The 27,390-nt window shown below is 35.8% G+C and overlaps 2 protein-coding genes across 2 annotated transcripts in view; both read left to right on the top strand.

Annotated features, from left to right (window-relative positions):
* dscaml1 (Down syndrome cell adhesion molecule like 1) overlaps positions 1-27,390 on the top strand; it is a 116,904-nt gene that overhangs the window by 64,825 nt on the left and 24,689 nt on the right. The window contains exons 4-18 of the mRNA XM_087796422.1: positions 487-633; positions 717-995; positions 4,044-4,319; positions 5,310-5,609; positions 10,447-10,589; positions 11,588-11,717; positions 13,858-14,136; positions 14,975-15,103; positions 15,184-15,363; positions 19,175-19,380; positions 20,560-20,656; positions 20,738-20,866; positions 22,264-22,431; positions 22,503-22,573; positions 22,645-22,885. Of these exons, the coding sequence (XP_087652548.1) occupies positions 487-633; positions 717-995; positions 4,044-4,319; positions 5,310-5,609; positions 10,447-10,589; positions 11,588-11,717; positions 13,858-14,136; positions 14,975-15,103; positions 15,184-15,363; positions 19,175-19,380; positions 20,560-20,656; positions 20,738-20,866; positions 22,264-22,431; positions 22,503-22,573; positions 22,645-22,885 (2,775 nt within the window). The remainder of the gene's footprint in view (positions 1-486; positions 634-716; positions 996-4,043; positions 4,320-5,309; positions 5,610-10,446; positions 10,590-11,587; positions 11,718-13,857; positions 14,137-14,974; positions 15,104-15,183; positions 15,364-19,174; positions 19,381-20,559; positions 20,657-20,737; positions 20,867-22,263; positions 22,432-22,502; positions 22,574-22,644; positions 22,886-27,390) is intronic.
* tmprss13a (transmembrane serine protease 13a) overlaps positions 1-27,390 on the top strand; it is a 142,957-nt gene that overhangs the window by 114,803 nt on the left and 764 nt on the right. The window lies entirely within an intron of this gene.

Genomic DNA, 27,390 nt, shown 5'->3' with positions numbered 1-27,390 from the left:
AAATACTGATTTTTTTTTTTGGATTATGGAAATCACAATATCAAACCATATGTGTTAAAAACAAAAACATATTAAATATAAATTGAATTTCAAAGGTAAGGAATGAAAAAAATGGAACATTTGGAAAATGTATTTTTGAGATAATAATATCAAACTCTGACCATTTTTTAAATTATCTTTTTTTTACACGATAAAAACAAATGAACCTCTTAATATACAAATTATTGATTACATTTTTTTTTTCAAGAATTCAATGTTTCATTAAAAAATAAAGGTTTAAATAACGAAAATTATGTAATTATTCAACATTCTGCAAGCACTGATGTACTTCTTTGAATGCCTTAGGAGTTTTTATTTTTATTATTCATTTTATTTCTATTTTTCGTGATGATGATGACCCTGATGTCAACATTTCTTAATATTGACTTTTATAGTGAAAAGAATTTAAGCTTTTGTTTCATTCTTTTTTTTTTTTGTCTTCAACAGGAAACCGTTTCTTCTTGACCGCGTTCGGTACCTTGTACATCTCAGAGGTCCAGAAGGAAGATGCTCTGTCCACCTACCGCTGCATCACCAAGCACAAGTACAGTGGAGAGACTCGCCAGAGCAATGGAGCGAGACTCTCAGTTATGGGTACGACTCCACAAACATCACAAGTCATACATTTCTTTAAACCAAGAATGTCCATAAATGAGCTTTTAATAAATACATTCCAGACCCTACGGAGTCCACGCCTACTGTCATGGACAGTTTCCAGTCCGGCGAGGTGCAGATAGGGCACAGTGTGGAGCTCCCCTGTATTGCCTCGGGATACCCCAACCCCACCATCAGATGGCTTAAAGATGGCCGACCATTACCTGCAGACTCCCGCTGGACCCGCCGCATCACCGGCCTCACGATATCTGATTTAAGGCTTGAAGACAGCGGCAACTACATCTGCGAGGTCACCAACAGCTTCGGCTCCAAGGAGGTGACGGGTCACCTCAACGTCATAGGTGGGTGACGGAGGTCGCATTCTCACATATACCATACGATACAATGGGGTATGATACGATAGCATACAATACGATGGGATAGCATACGATAGCATACAATACGATCGGATACGATACGATGCGATACGATACTAATGGGATAGCATATGATAGCATACGATACGATGGGATAGCATACGATAGCATACAATATGATCCGATCTGATTCTATACGATAATAATGGGATAGCATATAATAGCATAAGATACGATGGGATAGCATACGATAGCATACAATATGATCCGATACGATGCTATACGATAATAATGGGATTGCATATAATAGCATAAGCTACGATGGGATAGCATACGATAACATACGATACGATGGGATAGCATACGATAGCGTACAATACGATAGGATATGCTACGATATGATACGATACGATGGCATAGCATATGATACAATGGGATACCATACGATAGCGTACAATAAGATAGGATATGATACGATGCGATACGATACTAATGGGATATAGTACCATACGATGGGATAGCATACGATAGCATACAATACGATGGGATACGCCACAATGCGATACAATACTAATGGGATAGCATACGCTGGCATACAATACAATGGGATACGATACAATGCGATACGATACTAATGGGATAGCATACGATAGCATACGATACGATGGGATAGCATACTATAGCATACAATACAATGGGATACGATATGATACGATACGATGGGATAGCATACGATAGCATACAGTATGATACGATACGATACGATGGAGTAGCATACGATAGCATATGATAGGATATGATAGGATGGATGGATACGTTAAAATACCATAAATAAATAGATAAGATAGGTGTACACAGCAGACGATAGTTTCATAACAACAAAAACAAAGTGAAATAAAAATAAAAAAATTTAAATGAGGATTTTTCAACTTAGTTGGAATTTGTCTCATTAAATTTTCAACCATAATCCTAAATAATTGCATTTTTCCCGCTTAAAATAACCACATTTCCTAAGCAAAAATCTCATGTTAACTGCTGACCCCTACTGCTGACCCTTAACTCTATTAACTGATGCAGTGCATTATGGGAGTTGTTGCAGTGGTTACGATGGTCAGAGGCATTAATAGATTATGACTAATATCCTGCAGGCTCACTGTAACTCACCTGTAATTGTGTTTTACGCCAGGTCTGGATTTTAAATCAGGCAAATTAATTATTTTATTTAATCTACAAGTTTTCATTCAAGTATCTATACAAGCTTCTCTCACTGTCAATCAAATAATTAATTTAATTTTATATTAATTTGGTGTCCGTTGGAATTATAACATTAAATCTAGCGCTCAGAAAATATTCATACCTCAGCCAAGGAGCTCATATGGTCTATAAAACTTGATATACATAATGTATGAAAACAATACCACAATACAGTTGCATAAAAGATTGTTGCTAGTTCCAAACAGGATGTGTATGCATCGTAACTGGAAATAAAAAGAACATTTATTTTGCCATATAAACGTTTCTGAAATGATCCATTTAAAATTTGTAGTGGTTTTTAACAGTCAAAGTCAAAGAGGGGAAAAACAACTTGCAATATTTCACCTCCTCATGCGTACGACCGACACGAGTCACGTGACGTCGGGTCATGACAGCTCGGATGGAGACGTCTTTCAAGCTCCGCTGGTTCGACTCTGACCCTCTCGTGTCCCACAAACACCCACTCACATGAAGCGTGTACGTCCGTGGAACGAGTCTGTGACGACACGTACAATGAAGACACGAACGCTCTTCCAGACGAGTGGACCTGTAGGTCAAAGTTGAAAGATTCACATACAGAGATGTATGAAGGCTACAGGAGTGAGGGAGACGTTGCTATCTATTCATCTACCTACATATCTACCCATCTGAGAAGAGGAGGGATCGAGGGGACACCAGACAGATTGGCCAGAAGGCGCATCACGGCGCCGCAGACAAACGCACAATGACATGAGTGTAGTAGACGCACACATGAAGACACACACATCCAACGTGATGTTAGTGTTTGACATGCCAGGTCACCGACGCTTATGCACTCGCCTGACAAGCCTGGAGCTTTTCAACCGCAGATCCTTAACTGGACAAACTAGTTCCATATGAAGACATATGTGAAGGTAACCAGTTTATTTTACTCACTTTAGATCAAATTTTATTGCTCGTTAGGAAAAATTCTTTGTAAAAATTAGGATATTATAGATCAAATTTTCAGTTTTTTCTTTCTGAACACCAATATCTTAAAAAGTACCTACTGGTTTCAAAATTTCTATTGATTTTACTGAAGAAGTATTTCTATTCAGATTTATCCCTGAGCTTAAAAAAAAATAAAAAATAAGATAAACCAACGGATACCAAGAAGCAGATCTGGCACAAATGATTAAGACAGATTAATATATTAAATGTCATGTGTTGACATGTTTTCTTAATTGTTGAAGTTAATTTTTAATTAATAAAATTTATATTTTATAATTTTATTACACACAAAAGACAGCCTCAGATTCCACTGTATTTTACTCTGAATAAATGGAATTATTTGACTGGTAAATTAGATTTTTTATTTACTTTTTAATACACAAATTATCTGTTTTCCCATTTTTAAATGTTAGATTTATTTAATGCGTGAACATGTTTGATCTCCAGTGTTGAAAACATGATCATCTGTTATATGGTAGTACCTGCTGTTGCCAGGATGTAAAGAATTTGAAAACCAAAAAATACAAAAACACGGATGAAGAGAAAAGAGAGTAAATTCACATTTGGAGAAGGAAGCTAAACATTATTTATATCATCCTTATTTAATGTTATAAAAATGACTCCCTGTCCTTTACCTAATTGTGCCTGCTTTCCATTGACCTGATCAAGTGGATCAAGTTGTTATAAAGACAAACGTGTGCAACAATAGAAACCCCTTATAATAGAAATAGAAACAAATGTCCCTCAATATTCCTTCCTACTAAAGATGTCTTTGGAAAGTTCGTTTATGCCTCGTCCTGTCGTCCACAGAGCCCTTGAGGGTCACCTTATCCCCGAAGAATCTGAAGACGGGGATCAGCAGCACCGTCATTCTGTCCTGCGCCGTTCAGGGATCTCCACATTTCACCGTGTCCTGGTATCGTAACACGGAGTCCGTGACGCCGGACCAGCACTTCTCAATCCAAGGCTCTCACAATGAGACGCTGTTCATCTCCGCCGCCCAGAAGAGACATTCAGGAGCCTACCAGTGCTTCGCGACACGCAAAGGTCAAACCGCCCAGGATTTCTCCATCATCCTGTTGGAAGGTGAGTCGTCACAATCTGCTGCTCAGAGTCTTGTTAAAGGTATTTATTCATATTGAAATATTTCCCTTGGATACAAAACACACCGAAGGCCACTGGATGCGGTCAAATAAGAAACCGAGTTTGACGCCTTTGTGTTAACGATGGCTTTTCATTTATACGGTCGACTTGTGAAAGATTCTTAGATGACCTTGTGTATGTTTTGCATCTATTTACTAATATTTTCTCCACAGAGAAAGTATGAACATGTTGAACTGTAGGTATATTTTATATAGAGGTATATCAGCGCCGCTTTTTTAAAGCCTTGAATACTTTTTCGGAATAATTGAATTCAATCATTTCTATTTTAATAGGTGAGATTAGTTTTAATTTAATTACTATATTCTATCATCTAAATATCGAAATGTTGATTTTTTTTCTTCTTTAATTTAATTTAAAAATATGAATATTTTTTAAATGAATTAATTAACACGTAAAATATTCAAATAATTAAAAAATATGTTGTTGTTTTTTTACGTTAAATGTATTTTCATCTGTAGCCTTTTAAGTTAAAAATAAAAATGTTGGTATAATAAAAACAAAAAAACAAAAAAAGGTCTGTACTGACCTTCTATAGGACTGTTCTGTGATTGGCTGAAGTTAGCAACATTTTTATATTGAATTTAAAAAGAAAAAATATGAAACTTGGAAAATCAATGTTAAGAATTATTTGAGATATGTATAAAACAAATGAATTGATTTGGAAAGTATTTATTTTATTCAATTATTTATTTAAATATTCCATCATTTCAATAAACAAATTATTGATTTCAATTATTCAGTTTCAACATTTTAAATTCAACCATTCAATATTCTGAAGGCACTGATATACTTCCATACAAAGTTTTTGCTATGTTTTATACTTCTGGCTAATCATGATCCAAATATAAACGAAAACAAAGTTACAATCCAACAGTTGACGCACAAACTGACCTCCTTCTCTGGTTGTCACAGACGGTACGCCCCGTATCGTCGCCTCCTTCAGCGAGAGGGTGGTGGTTCCGGGCGAACCCTTCTCCCTGATGTGCTCGGCCAAAGGAGCGCCTCCGCCCACCATCACGTGGACCCTGGACGACGAGCCCGTGATCCGGGATCTGTCTCGCGTGCGGGCCAGCCAGTTCACGCTCTCGGACGGCAGCACCGTGAGCCACGTCAACCTCAGCAACCCGCAGATCCGGGATGGAGGAGTGTATCGGTGCGCCGCACGAAACTCGGCCGGTAGCGCCGAGTACCAAGCGCGCATAAACGTAAGAGGTGCCTGTCTACTTTTCAATATCAGTAATATAGAGGCTTCTTACAGTCTCAGCCCCAACCCTGACCCAACACCCTCACTCCCCCACTTTCTACGCTTCTGATCCTCTAAACCATCGACCAACTCTGGCAGTAATTCAAGTGCAAAATCTGATGTTCTTTAGCTGGTGTGGTAGGACTGAGCAGCCTTTAGTGATCTTCTCGTCTCGTTTAAACAACCCTCTTCGGCTGGTCCTACTGTAATAATAATGCTTTATTGCTTTTCACTTTTTAAAACTCAATAGAGTCAATCGTTTTCTACAGATTCCATGAGGGTATAAGGATAAGAAAAAATATATATAACATGAAAAAGACCTGAAGAAGTAAAAATATCTTTAATTAATTAATTAAAAAAAACTCTTGAGAATATAAAAAGATCTTGAGAAGTTAAAAAAGATTTTTAAAAGCTAAAAATAGATATTTAGAAGTTAAAAAAAGAAACTTTTCTTTTAATTATCTCAACTACCTGCGATGACACGGGAATCAAAAAAGTCCTGGAGATGTTTTTGTTTGTTTTTTTGGTGGAAATGATGTCGATTCTGTTCAAAAACGTTTCACTGCATCGTTGCTCCCGTGTTTGGGACGCGTTGAAAAAAATATTGAGATGTTAAAAAAGATCTTGAGACGTTAAAACAGCCCCAAAATTCTTGAGAAGATTAAAATGGTCTTGAGAAGTTAAAAAAAGCCTATAGAAGTTATAAAAAAAGATCCTGATAAGTTTAAAAAGATCTTTAAAAGTTTAAAAAGATCTTTAAAAGTTTAAATAGATCTTGAAATGTTTCAAAAGATCTTGATAAGATAAACAGATCTCGAGAAGCTAAACAAGTAAAAAAAAAGATATTAAATAATTAAAAAGATGAGAAGTTAAAAAAGATCTTGAAAAGCTAAAAATAGATCTTTAGAAGTTAAAAAATATCTTGAGGAGTTTAAAAAGATCTTGAGGAGCTAAAATAGATCTTTAGAAGTTAAAAAGATGTTGAGAAGTTAAAAAAGATCTTGAGAAGTTAAAAAAGATCTTGAGATGTTTAAAAAGATCTTGAAAAGTTAAAAAAGATCTTGAGATGTTTAAAAAGATCTTGAAAAGCTAAAAATAGATCTTTAGAACTTAAAAAAGAACTTGAGAAGTTAAAAAAGATTAAGATCTTGATAAGTTTTAAATAGTCTTGAGAAGTTAAAAAAGATCTTGAAAAGCTAAAAATAGATCTTTAGAAGTTAAAAAGATGTTGAGAAGTTTAAAAAGATCTTGAGAAGCTAAAAAAGAACTTGAGATGTTTAAAAAGATCTTGAGATGTTTAAAAAGATCTTGAGAAGTTTAAAAATGATCTTGAGAAGTTTAAAAATGATCTTAAGAAGTTTAAATAGATCTTGAAATGTTTTAAAAGATATTGAGAAGTTGAAAAAAGATCTTTAAAAGTTAAAAAAGATCTTGAGAAGTTAAAAAAAAAGGGTCTTGAGATGTTAAAAAAGATATTGAGAACTTTAAAAATATATTTAGATGTTAAAATAGACCTTGAGATGTTCAAATAGATCTTGAGATATTTGAAAGATCTTAAGGGCTTTAAAGGAAACTTTTGGAGATGGTTTTATTACACTTTTTACTTCCAGAAGAAGTTTTGCTAAAAACTCTCTTTTCTTCAATGTCCCTTCAGGGGCTCCGTAGTTTTAACTAATATTTTCTGCTCCCAGAAACTGGTCTGACTATAGAAATCAAACAGATCATGTAGGAGTTTTTGTGCTCCCTCTGTTTGGGCGAAGATAGAGCTACCATAACGACAGTTGAACCATTGTTATCTTTAAAAGGTTGAGTTAAATACTCTAGATAAGAAAGAACTCTACAAAAGTTACGATAACTTGTAATGCACTTGTAAAATCTTTGTCACTTTAACAAATAAGTGTCTAGAAAAGTTCATAAGTCGGCCAAGAATCTGAATAAATGTGACTTAATTAAAACAATCAAATCAATAAATCCATGATTCGAGGACTGTGTTGGCAAAATCTAGACCGGGAATCAAACCCTAAACACTAAAAGTGTCTTATATGGTTATATTATCAATTATGAATAAATAAAGTAAGTAGGTAAGTAAGAGTTATTTGTAAAGCGCCTTTCTAGACCAGGGTCACAAAGCGCTTGAACAATCAAAAACAATAAACAGTTAAAATATATACTTTTCAGACATCAAGACACATAAGACAAAACACAAGAGTCCCAGAAAATCATGGAAAAGCACTAATTAGAATGTCTTAAGATGTTTCTTGAAGGAGTCAGTAGATCATCAAACACAGAGAGAGAGGAAGATCGTTAAAGCTTAGGAGCAACATTCTGGAAGGATTTCTCTCCTCTGGTCCGGAAGCATGTTCAGGAACCATCAGTAGATTCTGATCCACAGACCTCAGAGCCCGAGCTGGGGTGTAAGGCTGGATCAGATCAGTGATTTAAGGAGGAGTCTGACCATGAATAGATCTGAAAGTAAGAACCAGAATTTATAAGTTTATCCTGAAAGAAACTGGCAGCCAGTGAAGAGTTTTAAGGATCGGAGAAATGTGAGTTCTTCTACTAGAGCGAGTCAGAATTCTCGCTGCAGAGTTTTCTATTAACTGCAGGCGAGACAGATCCTTCTTGTTCAGACACGAAAATAAACTGTTATAATAGTCCAGACGAGAAGAAACAAACACATGGATTACAAGCTCCAGATCTTGTTGTGACATAATTTTCCTAAGTTTAAAGATTTTTCTCAGTTGAAGGAAACAGTTTCTGGTCAGTTATCTGCAGTGTTTCAGCAGAGCTACGCAAAAGTTGACATAATTGGTCAGGATTTTTTTAATAAAAACTTTCATTTCTTTCAAGACTACCAAAATCAAATCACTTTAAAATTACTCAATTTCTAATTTACATTTATTGAATATCTATTTACACAGGCTGATAACAAACAAATGAACAAACATACCTATACTGGCTCAAAAATAACGTCACACTTATAAGAGTTATTATTATTATTGTTGTTGGCGAGTGATTCAAGTGAATCTTGTAAAAACCATTCATCCTTGAGACACTCGGACTAGAACCTCCCGCAGGAACGATGCTCTTTCTAACGTCAGACATTCATCGTTTGTATTCCTCGAAACTCTTCAAACTGTGAGTTTCCTATTAGTGGAAACGAGCTGACAAATAAAAAAGGAGGGATGAGTGTAGAGGAAAGAGTGGATCCATGGCCCCCGGAGCATGCCATGGAGGATCCCGGTGACGGTGATGTCATCGTCGTGTCAGACCACGAGGAATGACAGACCAGTTTCTCTTTTCTTTCACCGCCTCGTGCTGAGGAGTGCGGTCGTGACGTGTAGCGTAGCTCCAGAGCAAGAGAAGCCAGAAAGATTATCAGAGTGAAAATGACGACCAGAGCCGGAGAAACTCCAGCTGACATGAGACATAAACAAGAGTTCAAGTCGGATGTAGTGATCCGCTCGGACGCAGAGGAAGAAGCGGGAAAACACTGATGCTCGGAGAAACACTTGACTCCTTCAGTTAGAGGGCTAATAGCCACATGGACAGAGTTCAACACACACACACACACACGGTACCTACTGTACCTGCATCAGTGTGTGGTTGACGGAGCTCCTGAATAATACATCTTTGACTTGTCAGAGCTTCAAAGCTCGGCACATGCTGAGACGGAGAGGAGTGGGAAGGAAGAGGTGCGGGTGGGAGGGCAGGAAAGGAGAGACAAAAACAAAGATTTGAAGATGAACGTTTGAATGAAGGTCAGGAAAAGAGTGAGGGATAATTGGATGACAGTTCTGAGTGCTTCTGAGTAACGTCGGTCCGTAAAGCTTCTACCGCCTGTCGGGTTGTGAGTGAATAAAACATAATATGGACGTCAAACATTTTTTTTTCCATGGGGCTCTTCTTTTTTGGCCAAAATTAATCCACATCTGAGGCGGGAAATTATGAGGAGAATTTAAAAGTTTACAAAAACATGTGTCATCTTGTGAAATTGACCATTTAAAGATCTTTGAAGGTGAAATAATAATCAAAATATATATTTAAAAAAAAAATGTACTGGCTCCTTAATGTAAACATAACTTCAAAGCGAGTGCAGACCTCTGCCAAGCTGCTCATTTAACCCCACGTGTGTGTATTTTTACACAGTTTCATGGCCTGGCATCTATTTAAATTTTATGTATTTGAGCCGTTTTTATATAACTCGTACTGGCACGAGTGTTAATACATTTACTTGTACAACACAATAGGCGAGGAAGAGTTGTTTGAGCTTTTAGATGCGACTCAACCGCAAAGATGAGGATAAAAAATGTAAAAGATTTTTGGTTATAAATTGAGCTTGAGAGCACCAACCTGGATCATATCTAATAGCATTCATTTTACTTATTTTGCAAACAGATAGACAGATAAAAACAAACAATTACGTTTTTATTTCAAATTTTGTATAATAAAAGTAAGTAAAGTTGAGTGAGTAAAGTTGAATTTTAACATAAAAAAACACGTTTTCTTAATTCAAAAGTAACAAAAAATATTTTAATTTATGTGTAACGCATTTAAAGAAATGTCATTCATATACATTTACAATTTTTTTGATCAATAATTGAATAAAAGTATCGTGACGATCGATTAAAAGTTAGTCAAACTCAAATAAAGCATGGAGTTTACCCTCGTGGATCTCCTCTCACCTTCTCTTGCTCTCCCCCGAACCCTCTCCCCCCTCCCAACAATTTCTAAAATTCCACAGAATGCCTTTGATCATCAATAACCTTCCCTCTTTCTCTCTGTTATCCACTCTTTATTGATCAGGTCCTCCAAGAATTCGCCCCATGAAGAACATTACTGCAGTTGCAGGGAGAAACACATTTATAAACTGTCGTGTGATTGGTTACCCGTATTATTCCATCAACTGGTACAAAGAGGGACTTCTGCTGCCGGACAACCATCGTCAGGTGATGGTTATTTCAACATATTTATCAGTTTTGTTGATTTATAAATATATATATATATATTACTCAACCAGACGTATTATTTATTTGACATTTTTTTGATTTCCTGTGACATAATTCAACGATTTACAGGGGGAACAAGTGAGTGTGTACCTTTTATCCAAGATAAAAATAATCTAATACTTGCTATGAATGTATCTATTTAGATACGACCTTGTGGATGAAAAGCTCAAAAACAAGGCCGCAGACATATTCCACATTTGTTTTATTCCTTTAAAAGAACAGAAACATCTATAGCGTTTACGTAGCTTAATGTTAATAACATTTTCTACAAAGATTTTTTTTTAAATGGACATACATGAGCTATCGTGTGTATTGGCAAGAATCTGGCGATACGATCACGATAAAGAGAAAAGGTTACGATATATCATGATACTATAATGCCAAGGATATATTTGTAGTACTGTCGAGTACTTGACTCTGGTGTTGTAGAATTTACAGACCACATAGTCTTGACGTAGTCTTAACTGCTTTCGTTTGTTTTAAAAATAGTTTGAACATCAGCTTTTAAAGCTAGAATGTATCCTCTAGTCCTCAGCCATAGTCAGTATGTTGCACGATACTAATCGTTAGCTCCAGAGGACATAATGACTGCTGCGATTTAGCTTCCGGAAGTTTAATTGCAACACAAAAATGAACAAACACCATGAATATTCGTGTAATGTCCAAACATCAGCTGTATCCTCTCGTCCTCAGCCATCAGCGGAATTGAGTTTGGTTGGGTTTCATTGTTCTTTTAGCTTAAGATTAATTGCGACACAAAAATGAACAAACATTAAATAAATATTGCCAGATTTAAGAGCATCGGTATTTACACCCGAATATCAGTCTACATAACTTCGTGAATACGTCGCGTAACTAGCAGAAAACACTCGTAAACATCAGTGAGAATCGTCTTCGTCGAAACGACTCATCTTCTCTGTCCCGGTCATATCGTTCAGGTGGTGTTCGAGAACGGAACCCTGAAACTGAGCGACGTCCAGAAGGGTTTGGACGAGGGCGCGTACGTCTGCAGCGTTCTCATCCAGCCGCAACTGTTCATCACGCAGACCGTCCACGTCACGGTCAAAGGTCAGACAAAGTGCTTTGGCTGTGGAAGTATCATTATCTATATTGTATATCATCGAATATTAAACTTCAAAACTGTTTTTTTTTTTTATTGAATTTTTGTTCTTGTTAAGCATATATTTATGTTTTTTTTAATATAATTGAATCCAATAAAAAACAATTTAACAGAGTTAGATATTTTAATTCCAATTATTAAGAATATAAGTATTTTAAATTAAATATGCCAGGCGATGCTAAGCTACATGAACTATTACACTGCAATTTAGTATTGAATTTAAAAGGTAAGGTAAGGTAAAACTGTATTGAAATTGTTTTTTCCCAATATTCACAGAAAATACAGCCATTTTTCATAAAAAATAAATCAAAATAAAATAAGAACAAGAACATAAAGTGAAAGAACAAGATGACACAATCTAAGTCTAAAGATAAAGACAAAGAACATAGATCAAAGAAAAACAACAAATACAAAAGGCAAGGAATAAAGAATACAATATTTATTAAAAAAAAAAGGTTCTTCTAATAATTGGAACAATAATATTCAACTCTATGTGTTCATTATTAATTTACACAAAAAAGTAATAATTTCGTTTTCCCAAAAACATGGGTTGACACCTCAACAATTAAATATATCAATTATTGAATTAAACGATGTTTAAAGAAAGCAATTCAACTTTCAATAAAGGAATAACAAACGTGATACGTTTCATGATTCTCAAATACTTCTATACAGCAAATAAATATAAAAAAAAAGTGTATTTCTGGTTTGAAGGAGAAAAAAAAACCCTTATGCGTTTCCTCTAATAACCACTGATTAGGGGCGGAGTGGCCCAGTGAGCTCCTGCAACCACTCGGCAATTAGATCGTGTTGAAGTGCTAATGCATAAGATATGTACGTGTGTGTGTGTGTGTGTGTGAGTGTGTACATGTGTGTGTGTGTGTCAACGTTCACAATTTGCATAATGAATATGTTTGTTTGCATGTTCTCTCCTGTTCGTGCGTTTCATTCTGAGTCGTGAGAGACTGGTGTGTGTCTGTGTGTGCGTTCATGGTTGTGTGTAAACCCAAGTATATCTACATACTTGTCGTCATGTCTGTGATTTAATTAGATGAATTTTAACGAGGTCCAGATTAAATCCCCCAGATGTCTCCGCCGTAACCCCCCCCCCCAACCGCCACACGCCCCTTACTCCAAATCACCTCTGCTGGTCGCCATAGCAACACTCTTCTCCCCCTGTGGATGGGGCTCTAATTAGAACGGCTATTATGGGCTGGCACGAGCAGGGGCAAGATGGGCTGGATTGTGAGAGGTTGGCAGGGGGGCACGGTCGACTGCGGAGTGGGCAGGTCGGCCGGTTGATATTTTTCGTAGCGATTGGAGAAGTGAGTCAGAGAAACGTTTTTTTTAGTCGAGTATCTCAAGTAGATGTAAGAGAATATGTTAGATTAATTTCTTATTAGATCCCTCAACTTTCTTCACCTACCTTAGTAAGTAAGTAAGTAAAGGTAATTTGTAAAGCGCCTTTCTTGGCCAGGGTCACAAAGAGCTTTAACAATCAAAAATAATAAACAGTTAAAATATATACGTCAAGACACATAATTATAGGATTCCCAGAAAATTAGGGAAAACCTGCAGAAATAAAAATGTCTTAAGATGTTTCTTGAAGGAGTCAGTAGATCATCAAACACAGAGGAAGATCGTTCCAAAGCTTAGGAGCAACAGCCTGGAAGGATTTCTCTCCTCTGGTCCTGAACCGTGTTCAGGAACCATCAGTAGATTCTGATCCACAGACCTCAGAGCCAAAGCTGGGGTGTAAGGCTGGATCAGATCACTGATGGAAGGAGGAGTCTGACCATGAATAGATCTGAAAGTAAAAAAAAGAATTTTAAAATGGATCCAGAAAGAAACTGGCAGTGAAGAGTTTTAAGGATCGGGGAAATGTGAGTTCTTCTACTAGAGCGAATCAGAATTCTAGAATTTGAGTTTTGTATGAACTGCAGGCGAGGCAGCTTGTTCTTGTTTAGACACCAAAATAAACTGTTACAATAGTCTAAACAAGAAGATACAAACACATGAATTATAAACTCCAAATCGTGTTGCGACACCATTTTCCTAAGTTCAACGATCCTTCTCTTCTCTCCAAAGTTCCTCCGCTCATCCAGCCCTTCGATTTCCCTCCGACGTCCATCGGGAAGCTGATGTACATCGCGTGCGTGGTGGCCTCGGGCGACATGCCCATACGCATCACGTGGCGCAAGGACGGCCAGGAAATCGTCCCGTCGTCGGGCATCACCATCGACACCAAGGAGTTCATGAGCTCCCTCCAGATCTCCAAAGTGTCGCTCAAACACAACGGCAACTACACGTGCATCGCCAGCAACGACGCCGCCATCGTGAGCACGGAGAGACAGCTCACCGTCACAGGTGAGACTTTACACATCTGAAAGTCTTCCTCTCCAAGATGCAGTGAGTCTCTCATCATGACCATGTTTTGAACTTATTTCTTTATAAAGTTCTCCCCCGTGTAAAATCTGGGCGAACAAGAGGTTACGAGAGCGGACACCATTATGACGTTATAATAACTTCACTCCTCCTCCAGCCAGCTTTAATCACACCCCGCTATGTTTATACAACGAGCCCCTTGAAGGTGGAGACTTCGGGGATTGATGATGCACAGTGACAAACCTTGATGTTTGACCAATCACAGCAGAGTGGGCGTGATAATGTTAAACAAGATTTAATCTCCAGAAAAACGGTGTTTAAAGTGGGTGGGGTTCAAGCAGATTTTCTAATGTCAATATTTAAATGAAAATATAGTTTTGTACAAACAGACACTAATTATACAATATAGTCCAAGATCTATTTAAGACACACTTAAATTAACACACTGGTTGCCCTTTAAGAACAAAAACATTGCGTGTTTACCTTGCCTCCCAAAGTAAGTAAAGTTGTAAAGTTGACACAAAAAAACAGTAGAATTAATGGACTAAAACATATATAATCCAAGACATTCCAATGTATTTTATGTTTCATGTTTTAAACAAAAAGTGTAAAATGAACTGTGTTGTTGCAATACATCATCACTAATTTATGTATTACATGTTTCAATGACACTGGTTGAACAGTGGGGGGAGCCGGCAACAAAGTTGTTCAATCTTCCATAGCAAACCTCTAATTATTTTCATGATTTCTGTAATTTCCTGCCAGTTTGTTCTCGCGTTTCTTGTCCGATCATGATCCTAAAAGTTCATAATCCCACCAGTGCCTCCTCGATGGGTGGTACAACCCAACAACCAGGATGGAATCTACGGAAAGGCGGGAATTCTGAACTGTTCGGTCGATGGATATCCTCCTCCTAAAGTCATGTGGAAGCACGCTAAAGGAGCTCTAGGTATTTATAACCTCCATTTTCAATCGTCCTGTCCATGATCGCTCATTGTTGCGGGTCTATTTTAAATTTTTTTGTTCAAGCTGGTATCGGGAACCCACAGCAGTATCACCCGGTGCCTCTGACCGGCCGCATCCAGATCATGAACAACGGCTCGCTCCTCATCCGACACGTCCTGGAAGAGGACCGGGGCTTCTACCTGTGCCAGGCCTCCAACAACGTGGGCTCGGACATCAGCAAGAGCATGGTCCTCACCGTGAAGAGTGAGTAGGCCGGGTCTCTGGGGCGCGACGCGAGTGTGTGTGGTATTGATGACCGCAGTCATGCTGGTGATGACCCTCCTTCGTCAGTCCTCACGCATCGATGAGCCTGATCACACTACATTACCTGAGGGGAGGCAAAGTACCTGAGACTTTCTTCTGGATTTCATACGGTAGAGAAAAGGCATTTATAGGCATTGAAAAATTGGTTCATGGGTTGAAGTAGATTTTTTTTGTGATATAAACTAAATACCAACTGGAAAATACAAATACAGTTTCCCAATTGACATATTCTCATTGTTCACTCTAATACAAACTAACAGCAAATATTCTTTAAACATCAGAACCTAGTGACAGACGCTTATTACAAAACCCACCTTACTTATGGTTCCGACAAAACGGTGAACTCCCACGATGCCTTTCTAGACACTGCTTTATTTAGTGACAGCTGATTGGTCGCTATAATACTGTATTTAAATTCAAAGTTGCCATTTCAAAAGGACGGCTGTGATCGGTTGGCTGGGCGGCAAAGCATTACGGGAGATGTTCAGGTCGCTGTTACTGAGAAGGTCATTGAGACCTTGCAAGTTTGCAAGTTATAAAAAAAAATGTTGTTTAAAGTTTGAGAACATTTTAATATTTTTTTATTAAATTCAATTTAATGGAAATACATCGACAAACCAAACATTTACCATCTGTATTTTCATTTAGTTAAATAGACTGCATTTCGGTATAAAAGTAACTTAATAAACAAATGATTATATGTCAAAAATATCAGAGTTTATTTCTTCTTCCTACTCCTATGGTTACTTTTGTTTATTTCAGGGTTTTCAGACCGTATTTATCAAACAATAAACAAGGGGAAAATTGGTAAAATACACCCCAAAAAAAAGTCTTAAAGCAAACATAAATATTATTTAGAACTATATTAGATAATAAACCAACCGGACATATAACTAAAGCTGCTACACAGGAAAACATTTCAAGTCAACGATGTCACAACAATCAAGCCTCCACGCCGCCGCTGCTACAAACAGGCAAACGTGTACGGAAAGGCAGAGTGAATGTCAAGCAAGTGAGCTCATTGATCTTTGGACTCTTGGGAATCGTCTTCAAACAATCAAAAGCACTTTGAGCTTAATCATTATCTGCAATCAATCTCTGCAGCCTGCCCTTGCTGTCAGTAGCACGTCGTCCCAGGCGTCCGGGGTAGAGGTGTTTATGAACAGACACAACAACTGGCTTGCAAACAATATGGATGTCCTGGAAATACATCTACGGACCGAACATTTACTGCATTTTCCTTTTTGTTTAAGTGGCTGTAGTTGGTATAAAAGTAATTTATTAACACAAATTGTGTCAAAAATATCTGGGTTTATTTCTTCTTCCTACTTTAAGGTAAGGTAAGGTAAGGTAAGGTAAAACTTTATTGATCCCTCAGGAGGTCTCCTTTGGGAAATTGTTTTTTACCAATAGCCAGCAATTTTTCATAAACAATAAAAAATAATACATAAAAAATAAAGTAAGAAGAACATAAAGAGGAAGAACAAGATGACACAATCTAAGTCTAAAGACAAAGACAAAGAACATAGGTCAAGGAAAAAAAAACAAAAAAAACAAAAAAACAACAAAGACAAAGATACAAAGACTAACATGGAACAGAACATCCAGATACTTTCACTCCACTCCTGCCCCCGAACTCAGAATTGTACAATTTAATAGCCCGAGGGATGAATGAGTCCCTGAGTCTATTTGTTTTGCACCTGGGTTTGTTTTTTTGTTTGTGTATTTGTTTTAACATGGGTTTACAAAGATTTATTCATGGTTATAGATCATCAGCGGGTTTGCATCCTGACTCACACTGTGTCCTGAAATACCAGGAAAAGTAGTTTTGGAATATTAATATATCAACAATCGTTTTATAAAGTACATTTGCATTATAAAGATTTTACTTGCGAATGGTGAGATCCAGCACTTGAACCTGCAATATACCAAATATGTCAGTTAAATATATCAGTTGAAAAGTGTAACAATGTCACTCTTTGTTACATGATACAGTGTGATAACGCCAAACAGTCCCTGTAAGAGTACCAAAAGAATCAAATAAATTGTATCAAATTGTGTCCGAAGTTGCCTGCTTGAGACCTTGGCCTAATGTCGACTGCAGTTTTTGATGACACAAAAATGTCTTTGTAATAGAGAATAAAAGGCATACTAAACTTTATTTTTTCTTGAATTCAAGATTCTATGTTTAACCCTTGTGTTGTTTCTGGGTCAAGGTGACCCGAAATCTCGAAACCAATGTTTGTGGTATCCCTTGTGTTGTCTCTGGGTCAATGTGAACGACCTCCATCACTGCATATGTATTTATGGGAGACAGGGAGGTTTTTTATCTTTACCCAGAGACAACAAAAGGGATACAACAAACATTTGTTTTCAGGACCTATGGGTTACCTTTACCCTGAGATAACATACGGGTTAAAATTAAAAGTAAATTTTGAAAATATTATTATGTTTTAATTCAATTATTCAATAGAAAATGTCAATTTATAAATTATTCGATTTAATAATATAAAAAAAGTAAATTTTGAAAATATTCTTATGTTTTAATTCAATTATTTAATTAACAATGTCAATGTAAACACTCCATTTAATTATTTTAAAAAAGATTGACATTCTTTAATAATATGTTTCAATTTGAAAAAAAAGGTTTAAACTTTTAAATGTAGTATTATGATGGCACTGATATACTTCTATATACACGGTGGTATACAGAATAACACAATCATGGTTTTAGGTAGGAAATTGTATTTGTAATTAATTTGTAAAGATTTGGAAAAAAGGGTTGCATTTTGAATTAATATGATTAGTCATTATTTTGTGTAGTAACATCTGGACATATAGAGAATTTGAATGTTCTCAGTAAAAAGCATCAAGAATGTAAAACTTTATATTCAAAATGACAATGTAGCATACATTATGAAATAAAGAACATTATGTTTAAAACATTTTTGGCACTTTCAAGATCTCCTGAAAAAAAAAAGATCATTTTGTGGAAATTCATGGCGAATACATAAATTTACAAGTTTAACTCTCTCTCTCTGGAGTGGCTTGATCACCCCTCTCTCTCTCTTTCTCTCTCTCTCTCTCTCTCTCTCTCTCTCTCTCTCTCTCTCTCTCTCTCTCTCCCTCTCCCTCTCTACTGGTGGTGTTAGTGTTATTGATTGAAGCGTTCCTCTCCTCTGCTTCCTTCAATTCTGTCTGTTTCGCTCAGTGGCGAGGGAGGAAAAGAGGGAAAAAAAAGAGGAGAGTCTGAGATGAATAAGTGATGAAAACAAAACAGTGGGATCCTGCTCCGATCGATATTGTGTGTGTGTGTGTGTGTTTGTGCGTGTGTGTGTGTGTGTTCCAAACCAAGATTGAGTTTGTGTAGAACAAGGTGGAGTGTATCGTTTGTGCCACTTCATTCTTGAGACCCAACGGTAACTATTGGCGAACGAGAAGAGGGGCCTTTATCGACTTCACCTCATTCACCATAGCTCTTCATTACCTGACTGCGCCGGAACTCGGCTGCTCTGAACTCCACCTTTTTTATTTCCACCGCCATCCATCCCGTCCTCTCCTCTCTGACCCCCCCCCCAACCCCCCCCACTTAAAATCTGATTTTAATAGACTCGCTTCCCCTTCTGTCTTCCGACCTTATTCTAGCTCGTATATATCTGTGACATCGCTCCTCAAAATGACCTCATTTTCTTAACGTCTTTTTTCCCCGAAAGTCTCCTCACGATAGATGTCTCGTCTCTCCGCTCCGCAGTCCCGGCCATGATCACCAGTCACCCAAACACGACCATGGCCAAGAAAGGTCACCTGAAGGAGCTGAACTGCACCGCCAGAGGAGAATGGCCCATCATCATCCGCTGGGAGAGGGGCGACACCGTCATTGACCCCGACCGTAATCCCCGATACTCCATCACCACCAGCCCCAACGAGAAGACTGACGAGGTTCTCTCCACGCTCAAGGTAAGATGCATCGCCTGAGGCGCCAGCATCACCTGGAGACTGTTCCTCGTGATGACTCTGGAGCAGTTTCTGTTTACACTAAAATGACAGGATACTCAGAAGGGTCAATTGTGTTGCTGTTCCTCATTTTTCTCTCGTATCTGAATCATACAATCTTTTTAAGATTTAACCGATGGAATGAAGTACAAATCACTAGAAATAAAAGATCATGAAAATACATTAAGAATGTTTTATTACCTCGTGTTTCTTAAATATGGAAGTATATCAACATATTGAATAGTTAAATTTAATATCAAATGTTGAAACTTTGAAATTTTGGCTGAAATTGTGTTGTTTTTCGGATTTTCTCAAGCATTTTATTATGGTTTTGAATAGTATGATTCTATTGATTCTATATTAAAAGATCGAATTTGTTCTGTTTTTATTTAATAAAAAATAATATTGTTTACACTTAGTTTGACATTCCTTTTCCAAGAATTAAAAAAACGTACCTAAATGTATAAATATAAATTAAAGTTTTTTATTTTATTTTATTCTTGGATATTTAAGTCCAATATTAAAATGTAGGTATAAGTGCTACCAAACAACACTGAAAGTATTGAGCGTATCAGTCGAACTTTAAGCCAATCACACGAAAATTAATTGATCATGTGACACCATAAAACACTGGCTTTAATGTGTGAAAATCAAGTATTTCAATAAAAAAAGTTGGATTTTTAACACTTAAAATGTAACATTTTCAACCAATCAATATTTGGATGGCACTAATACACATATAATCTTGCTTTAAATGCCATTTATTTTGTTATTAATTCAATTGTAAACTGTTTTTATGAAGCCATGATTTTCTCTCTTACGATGTATTTTTAACACTTTAATTTAAAACAGATTCATGTTATGAAAAAGATAAGAGATTGCTCTATGGTTGGACTAAAATTTAAAAAAATAATAAAGCCTATAAATGATCTTAAATTATTTAACTTTGACATTTAATTTAGGAGGAATTGTCTTTAGAAAAATGAAGAATAAGTCATTTTATTTAGAACAAATCATTAAACGGTGCGTAAATGAAGCTCAAACAGATGTTCAGACTTGAAAAGAACAAAAGGTGTAAAAAGAAAACCTTCTCCACCGAAAGACACGATCCGTACGTCACTCGCTCCACCTTTCTTCCTTCAGCTGAAACCAGCCGAGCGCGAGGATTCCGTTTTCTTTTCCTGTCACGCCATCAACTCTTACGGTGAAGGACGAGGGCTCATCCAGCTCACGGTTCAAGGTAACGAATCATGCAGATGATGCTGCTGTGAATCCCGCCCTCCATTATCACGACTCACGACCCGCTGTTGCCTCGTGACAGAACCCCCGGATCCTCCCGAGCTGGAGGTGAGAGAGGTCAAAGATCGCAGCATGAACCTGAGGTGGACGCAGAGGTTCGATGGAAACAGCGTCATCACTTCCTACGACATCGAGTACAAGAACAAGACGGGTCGGTTTCACTCTGTATTTGTTTGTTTCAACCACAACTTTAACCAGTTTCGGTGAATTAAATCAGCAATTTCTTTATACAAACTCTATTCTTTCATGATGAGAATTCTTATAAAGATGTGTTTTTAATTGACCAGATATACATATTTAAGGTGTGTTTACTAAAAATAAAAAGGGTTTATTTTCTTTTATTTATACTCACATTCATTTTAAACCCATTATTAGATTATGTTGATGTTTCCCACCACTTTTCCTTATGGTGCCAAGAAAAAAAATTTAAACTGATGCCACATTCCTCGTATTCTTACATAAGATGAATAACAATTCAGAATTTTTGAGAAAAAAAAAACATGATGGAAAATGTTATTTTAAAATGTATTTTATTTAGTTATAATCCGTTGTGAAGTGTGTAATGTAGGGCTGTTAGAAAATACAGTCTTTTCCTACGATGTTGTATCAATATTCAACAGCAAATCTTTTATTTTTTGGCTTGTAAATTATATTTTATGTTTTTTAATTATTCACAATTAACATGCAAATATTTACGCCGTGTTCATTTGTGTTGCAATTAAACTAAGTAATTATGTCCTCCGCAACTAAAGGAACATTGAATTCCCGATTACTGGGGATGAGAGGATACATTGATTACATTAGCTTTTAAACCTTATTTACGGTTTCAAAACAAATGAAGGCAGTCACGACTTTGTCAATGTCTATGAATGTTTTCTTCTAGTTACGCGACGTATTTTACGAAATTAAGTAGACTGATATTTGGGGTCTAAGTAAATACCGATACTCTTAAATCTGGCAATATTTCTTTAATACTGCATTGATATTCAACAGCGTTGCATCGAAAAACGTATGATCTTTTTCTTTATTCAAATTAACTCATAAATATTCATGCTGTTGGTTCATTTTTGTGTAGCAATTAAACTTAAGCTAAAAGAACAATGAAACCCCATCAAATCCTCTGATGGCTGAGGACGAGAGGATACAGCTAATGTTCGAACATATTTTGGTTTCAAAAAAGCAGTTACGACTTCGTCAAGAGTCATGTTGTCCGTAGATTCTGCAACACCAGAGTCAAGTACTCAACAATACTACAAATATATCCTTGTTACTACAGTATCTCAGAATATTGTCGCCCCTGTATCATGATACATATGTTATCGCTAAATTATTGCCCACATAAACCCCTAATTTCATGTTCTCCATCTTTTTTTGAATACTACATAAAGTCATTTTTTAAGAAAAACAAGCGCAGTGTTTTAGGAGTTCTACTTCGAATGAGATATTTTAGGAAACATTTATTCCAGACATTAAAGTACAAAAATGTTGGATACAATTATTAGAAGAATATGTTTAATTATGATGTTAATATTTGCCATTTGTAAGCAGACACGTGGGAGCTGAAGCACGCCACTCGCAACATCTCTCCCAGCAACAACCAGGCCAACATCGTGGACCTTCACCCCGCCTCCGTGTACAGCATCAGAATGTTTTCTTACAACGCCATCGGCAAGAGTGAAGCCAGCAAAGAGCTCACCATCAGCACAGAGGAAGCCCGTAAGTTTGTTGTTCTGCCCTTTTAATAGAATAAAAGAAACTAATGGCATCTATGATTTGTCTCGGTTCAGAACCCGACGGTCCACCTATCGAGGTGATCCTGCAGCCGGTGACCTCGCAAAGTATCCGGGTGACTTGGAAGGTAAAGGACTCCCTACAGTCTCACACCACTGGTGCTGGAGTGCGAAACAAATTCCCTCGTTCGTCCCTCAGGCGCCCAGGAAGGAGCTGCAGAACGGCGTGATCCGGGGGTACCAGATCGGCTACAGGGAGAACGGGCCGGGCAGCAACGGCCAGTACAGCATCGTGGAGATGAAGGCGACCGGCGACAGCGAAGTGTACACGCTGGACAACCTGAAGAAGTTCGCCCAGTACGGCGTGGTGGTCCAGGCCTTCAACAGAGCCGGCACCGGACCCTCCAGCTCCGAGATCAACGCCACCACACTGGAGGATGGTGAGGAGCTTTTGACCTGATGCAGTAAAATACACTAAGAATGTTTTATTAGCTTTAGTTTCTCTCAAATATATTGAATGGTTTCATTTAACATTTGAAATGTTGAGTTTGTTACTTTCCTCAGATAGATATGTTACATATTAACGTTAGCTAGATATGTTAGTAAGTATTTAATTTAGCTAAATTTGCTAGCTAACTAATCTTATTTTCTTAAAAATATACAGTATAATAGCTTAATATGTTAGATATTTAAGTTAGCGAAACAAGTTATTTAAAAAAACAATTAATAATTCTTGTTTCATCAGCTTTACATTCTCCTAAATATGGAAGTATGTCCAAATGTTGACTAGTTAAGTATAATATAATATAATATTATTAATAATATAATATAAATCAATGTTTTCTGATTGAAATCTTGTTTTCTGTTTTTCAGTATTAACTTATTGTTTTGAAAAGTAGAATTCTATTGATACTTCTATGAATGTTGAACTTGTTTTTGTTTGTATTAAATTAAAAACTGTAAATACTGAAAACACTGGCTTTAATGCTTGATAATAAAATAAAATAAAAGACAAAGATAAGATCAAATATTTTAATTAAAAAGTCGAAATGTTAACATTTTTAACCATTAAATATGTAAATGAAACTTGGATTCTTATTAAAATGTTGTTGTTTTTTTTAAAACATTGAAGGGGTTTTAAAAAATAATTTTATGAAATCAGTATGTTTTTATATATATATATTTAGAATTGAATTAAAATAATAAATAAATAAATATAATAAATACATTTTATTTTTCACAAGTATTTTTATATTCTGATTCCAATAAATCATATTTACAGCTATTTTATAAATTCAATATATGTTATAATTTAAAGCCTATTCAATATATACATGTTACTATAATCCAGTCACCAAAAGAGCAACAATGAACTTTCAGCCAATCGAGTGACGTGCAGACGATCACGTGACCACATAGTAGCTTGATTTGGATAATATTCCATTTTTTTTAAATAATTCAGTTATTTAAAAATAAAAACTGTCAAATGTTTAACCTTTTCAATCTGGAAATGACTGAAATCAATTATTCAAAAAACATAAGTCAATGCTTGAATAATTTTCAATAGAAACATTTTTATTTTTTTTATTTTGCTTTTCAACGTGTAAATATGATTTGTCTTTCAAAGAAATGTTAGCTGAAGCTAAATTGTTATGGTGGAGTGTGTTTGAAAATAAATTCAGACCAAGATCAAGTTGAAAGCGCACAAATCACCCCCCTGAACCCCCTCTTTAAACAACACACACACAAATACAGCAACACACACTTGTCCTCCCAGTGAACAGTTGGCTGAGCCCCATTGGTCCAGACCAGGCCCTCCAGCTCTTCCCTGCGGCTGTCACCGTGGCGACAGTGATATTGATGGCCATTATGATAATAGTGATAACAACAAGCATACTTAAAATAATTATAATTAGCTCGCCTCTCCGTCCGTCCGTCCGTCTCCTTCTCCCTCCGCTGGCTTCCTGCTGTAATTATCCACAGCTGAGCGCATTGTTTCTCTCTCTGCCCTCCTTTCATCTTCTCTTTTCTGCCCTTCCCTCGCTTTTCCCTCTCTTTCCTCGGCCCCTCACGCTCGTCTCCCCCCCACGCTGCACACCCTGCAGCCCGCGACCAGAACTGATGTTTTTTAAACATTTATTTTTTAGGGTCACACTAGGTTCAATTTGTTGTGTTCTACTATATGACGTACATCAGTGCCATCAGTAGTATTGAATGTTTTAAATGTTTTTTTAATAATTACATTTAATATTGTCTGTATTAGAATGTAGATTTTTCTACCACTAACTTTTAATAGTTCAAGTTTTTAAACGTTGAATATTTTAAAATGAGTACATTTTTTTAGCCAATGATGTGACGTGCAGAGGATCACATGACTGATTGATGACTGATATTTCAAGTTATTTAGAAATTATATTAATTGGTTATTAGAATTACTATATTTAAAAAAAAATCTGTTAATTTAAAAAACAATAAGAATGTTTTATTACCTCTTGTTGCATTAGCTTTAGCTTCTTTAATTTTAATAAATACTTTCTATACTAAAAGGTTTATATATATATATATATATATATATATATATATATATATATATACTGTATATATATATATACTGTATATAATATTTATATTTATTAAAGAAAAACATTAGAATTTTATTATTAAATTATTTCACTAAAAAACAATAAATTCAAACCTTTCAATTTAGACGTTATTTCATTCAATTACTCAATAAAAACGATTTCAACTTTCAATATATAATATTTTTTTAATCTTGAAAATAAAGCAACACATAATAAAAAAAAATGGAAGTTTCAACAGTGTTTAATATTCTTACGGCGCTAATAGACTTCCATACAGTTTGTTATTATTATTTTTAAATGGCTGTAGATGTTTGGACGTTACTCTCATCCCTCTCTTTCTTCCTCCGTCCATCCAACACTCCTCAACAGCTGCGCTGATCTTCTCTGGCAAACTCCGCCGAGTCTCTCTTTCACTGGCTCCGTCTTTCACTCCATCCCTTCCTCTCATCCTGCGTCTCCTCCTCGCACAAGTCGTCTTCTGTTGCCGCTCAAACAGGGCTGCTTGTTCAAAGCTTAAAGAGTTGAGCTCAGTGGTCTTACGGCCGAGACACCTGGACCGACGGGGACAGAAGAAGACTTGTGCGCCGAGAGAGATGCTGGTTGTCGTGGAGATGTTTCTATACATCAGTCTAGATGCACATGTTGCTTTTTTAACATCCATCATTACTGTTTTTTACACTCAAGATCTGACATGGATGAGCTTTATCCACTCTCAGATATTTTTAGACAACATATCTAGCTAACTTATATAGCTAACAAAATTAGATAGTTCACTAAAATGTAGCTTAAGTAAATATCTGACAAGTTTAGCTAACATATCTGGCTAACGTTAGCTAAAATAAATATATAACATTTATAGTCAGCAAATTTAGATAATATAAATATATAACATATATTCCAAGACAATAAGCTTAATTAACTTATAGCTAGCAAATGCAGCGTATTTAAATATATACCATATTTAGCTAACATATCTGGCTACCATATTTAGCTAGTCAATTTAGCTAATATAAATATATATAACCTATTTTCCAAGAAAATTAGCTTGAAGCTAGCAAATATAGCTTATGTAAATATCTAACATATTTAGCTAACATATCTGGCTAACATGTTTAGCAAGTACATTTATCTAATATAACTATATAACTTATTTTCTAAGAAAATTAGCTTAATTAACTTAAAACTAGCAAATATAGCTCATGTGAATATCCAACATATTTAGCTAACATATCTGGCTAACATATTTAGCTAACAAATCTGGCTAACATATTTAGCTAGTACATTTAGCTAATATAAATATATAACTTATTTTCTAAGAAAATAGCTTAATTAACTTATAGCTAGCAAATGTAGCTTATGTGAATATCTAACATATTTAGCTAACATATCTGGCTAACATATTTAGCTAGTACATTTAGCTAATATAAATATATAACTTATTTTCTAAGAAAATAGCTTAATTAACTTATAGCTAGCAAATGTAGCTTATGTGAATATCTAACATATTTAGATATTCAACTTAGCTAATTTAAATCTATAACCTATTTTCTAAGAAAAATAGCTTAATTAACTTATAGCTAGCAAATGCAGTGTATGTGAATATCTAACACATTAAGCTAACATATCTGGCTAATATATTTAGCTAGTAAATGTAGCTAATATAAATATATAACCTATTTTCTAAGAAAATTACCTTAATTAAAGTATAGCTAGCAAATGTAGCTCATGTGAATCATATTTATTTTTCTCTTAAATAGCTAAATACTTGTTTCGCTAACTTTGATATCTAACATATTAAGCTATTTTATATTTTTAAAGAAAATAAGATGACTTATTTAGCTGGCAAATTTATCTAAATTAATTTTCTAGCATATTTTGCTAACATATTTTGCTAACATATCTAGCTAACGTTAATATCTCACATATTTAGCCAATGTAAATATCTAACATATCTATCTAAGAAAATTAGGAAACTCATTTAGCTAGTCAATTTAGCTAATGTAAATAGCTAACATATTTAGCTATGGTATCTAGTATCTAAATTTGCTAATTTATTTAGCTAGAAAATGTAGGTTATCAAAATATATAACATGTTTAACTAGCAAATTTAGCATTTAACACTTCCAGCTAACACATTTAGCTAACATATCAGGCCTTTAAAATAGTGTGAGGTTTAACTTGAGGTTATTTTTGTTAAGAAATGTCGTAAAATACTCTGTTTCTCAAATTCCGACCCTGGCTTGCTGGGAAAAGCCAGTGATTTAATGTATGCTCGTATCCACATACAGTCAAAGTGAAAATAATTAAAATAATGCTGAGTAGCTAATATACAAATATAATCATGCATGTCTTTAATTCAATTT

This window comes from Callionymus lyra, chromosome 7 (genome assembly GCF_982586985.1).
Source record: "Callionymus lyra chromosome 7, fCalLyr1.hap1.1, whole genome shotgun sequence".
Taxonomy (NCBI): Eukaryota; Metazoa; Chordata; class Actinopteri; order Syngnathiformes; family Callionymidae; genus Callionymus; species Callionymus lyra.
This window is presented reverse-complemented; position numbering and strand designations above follow the sequence as displayed.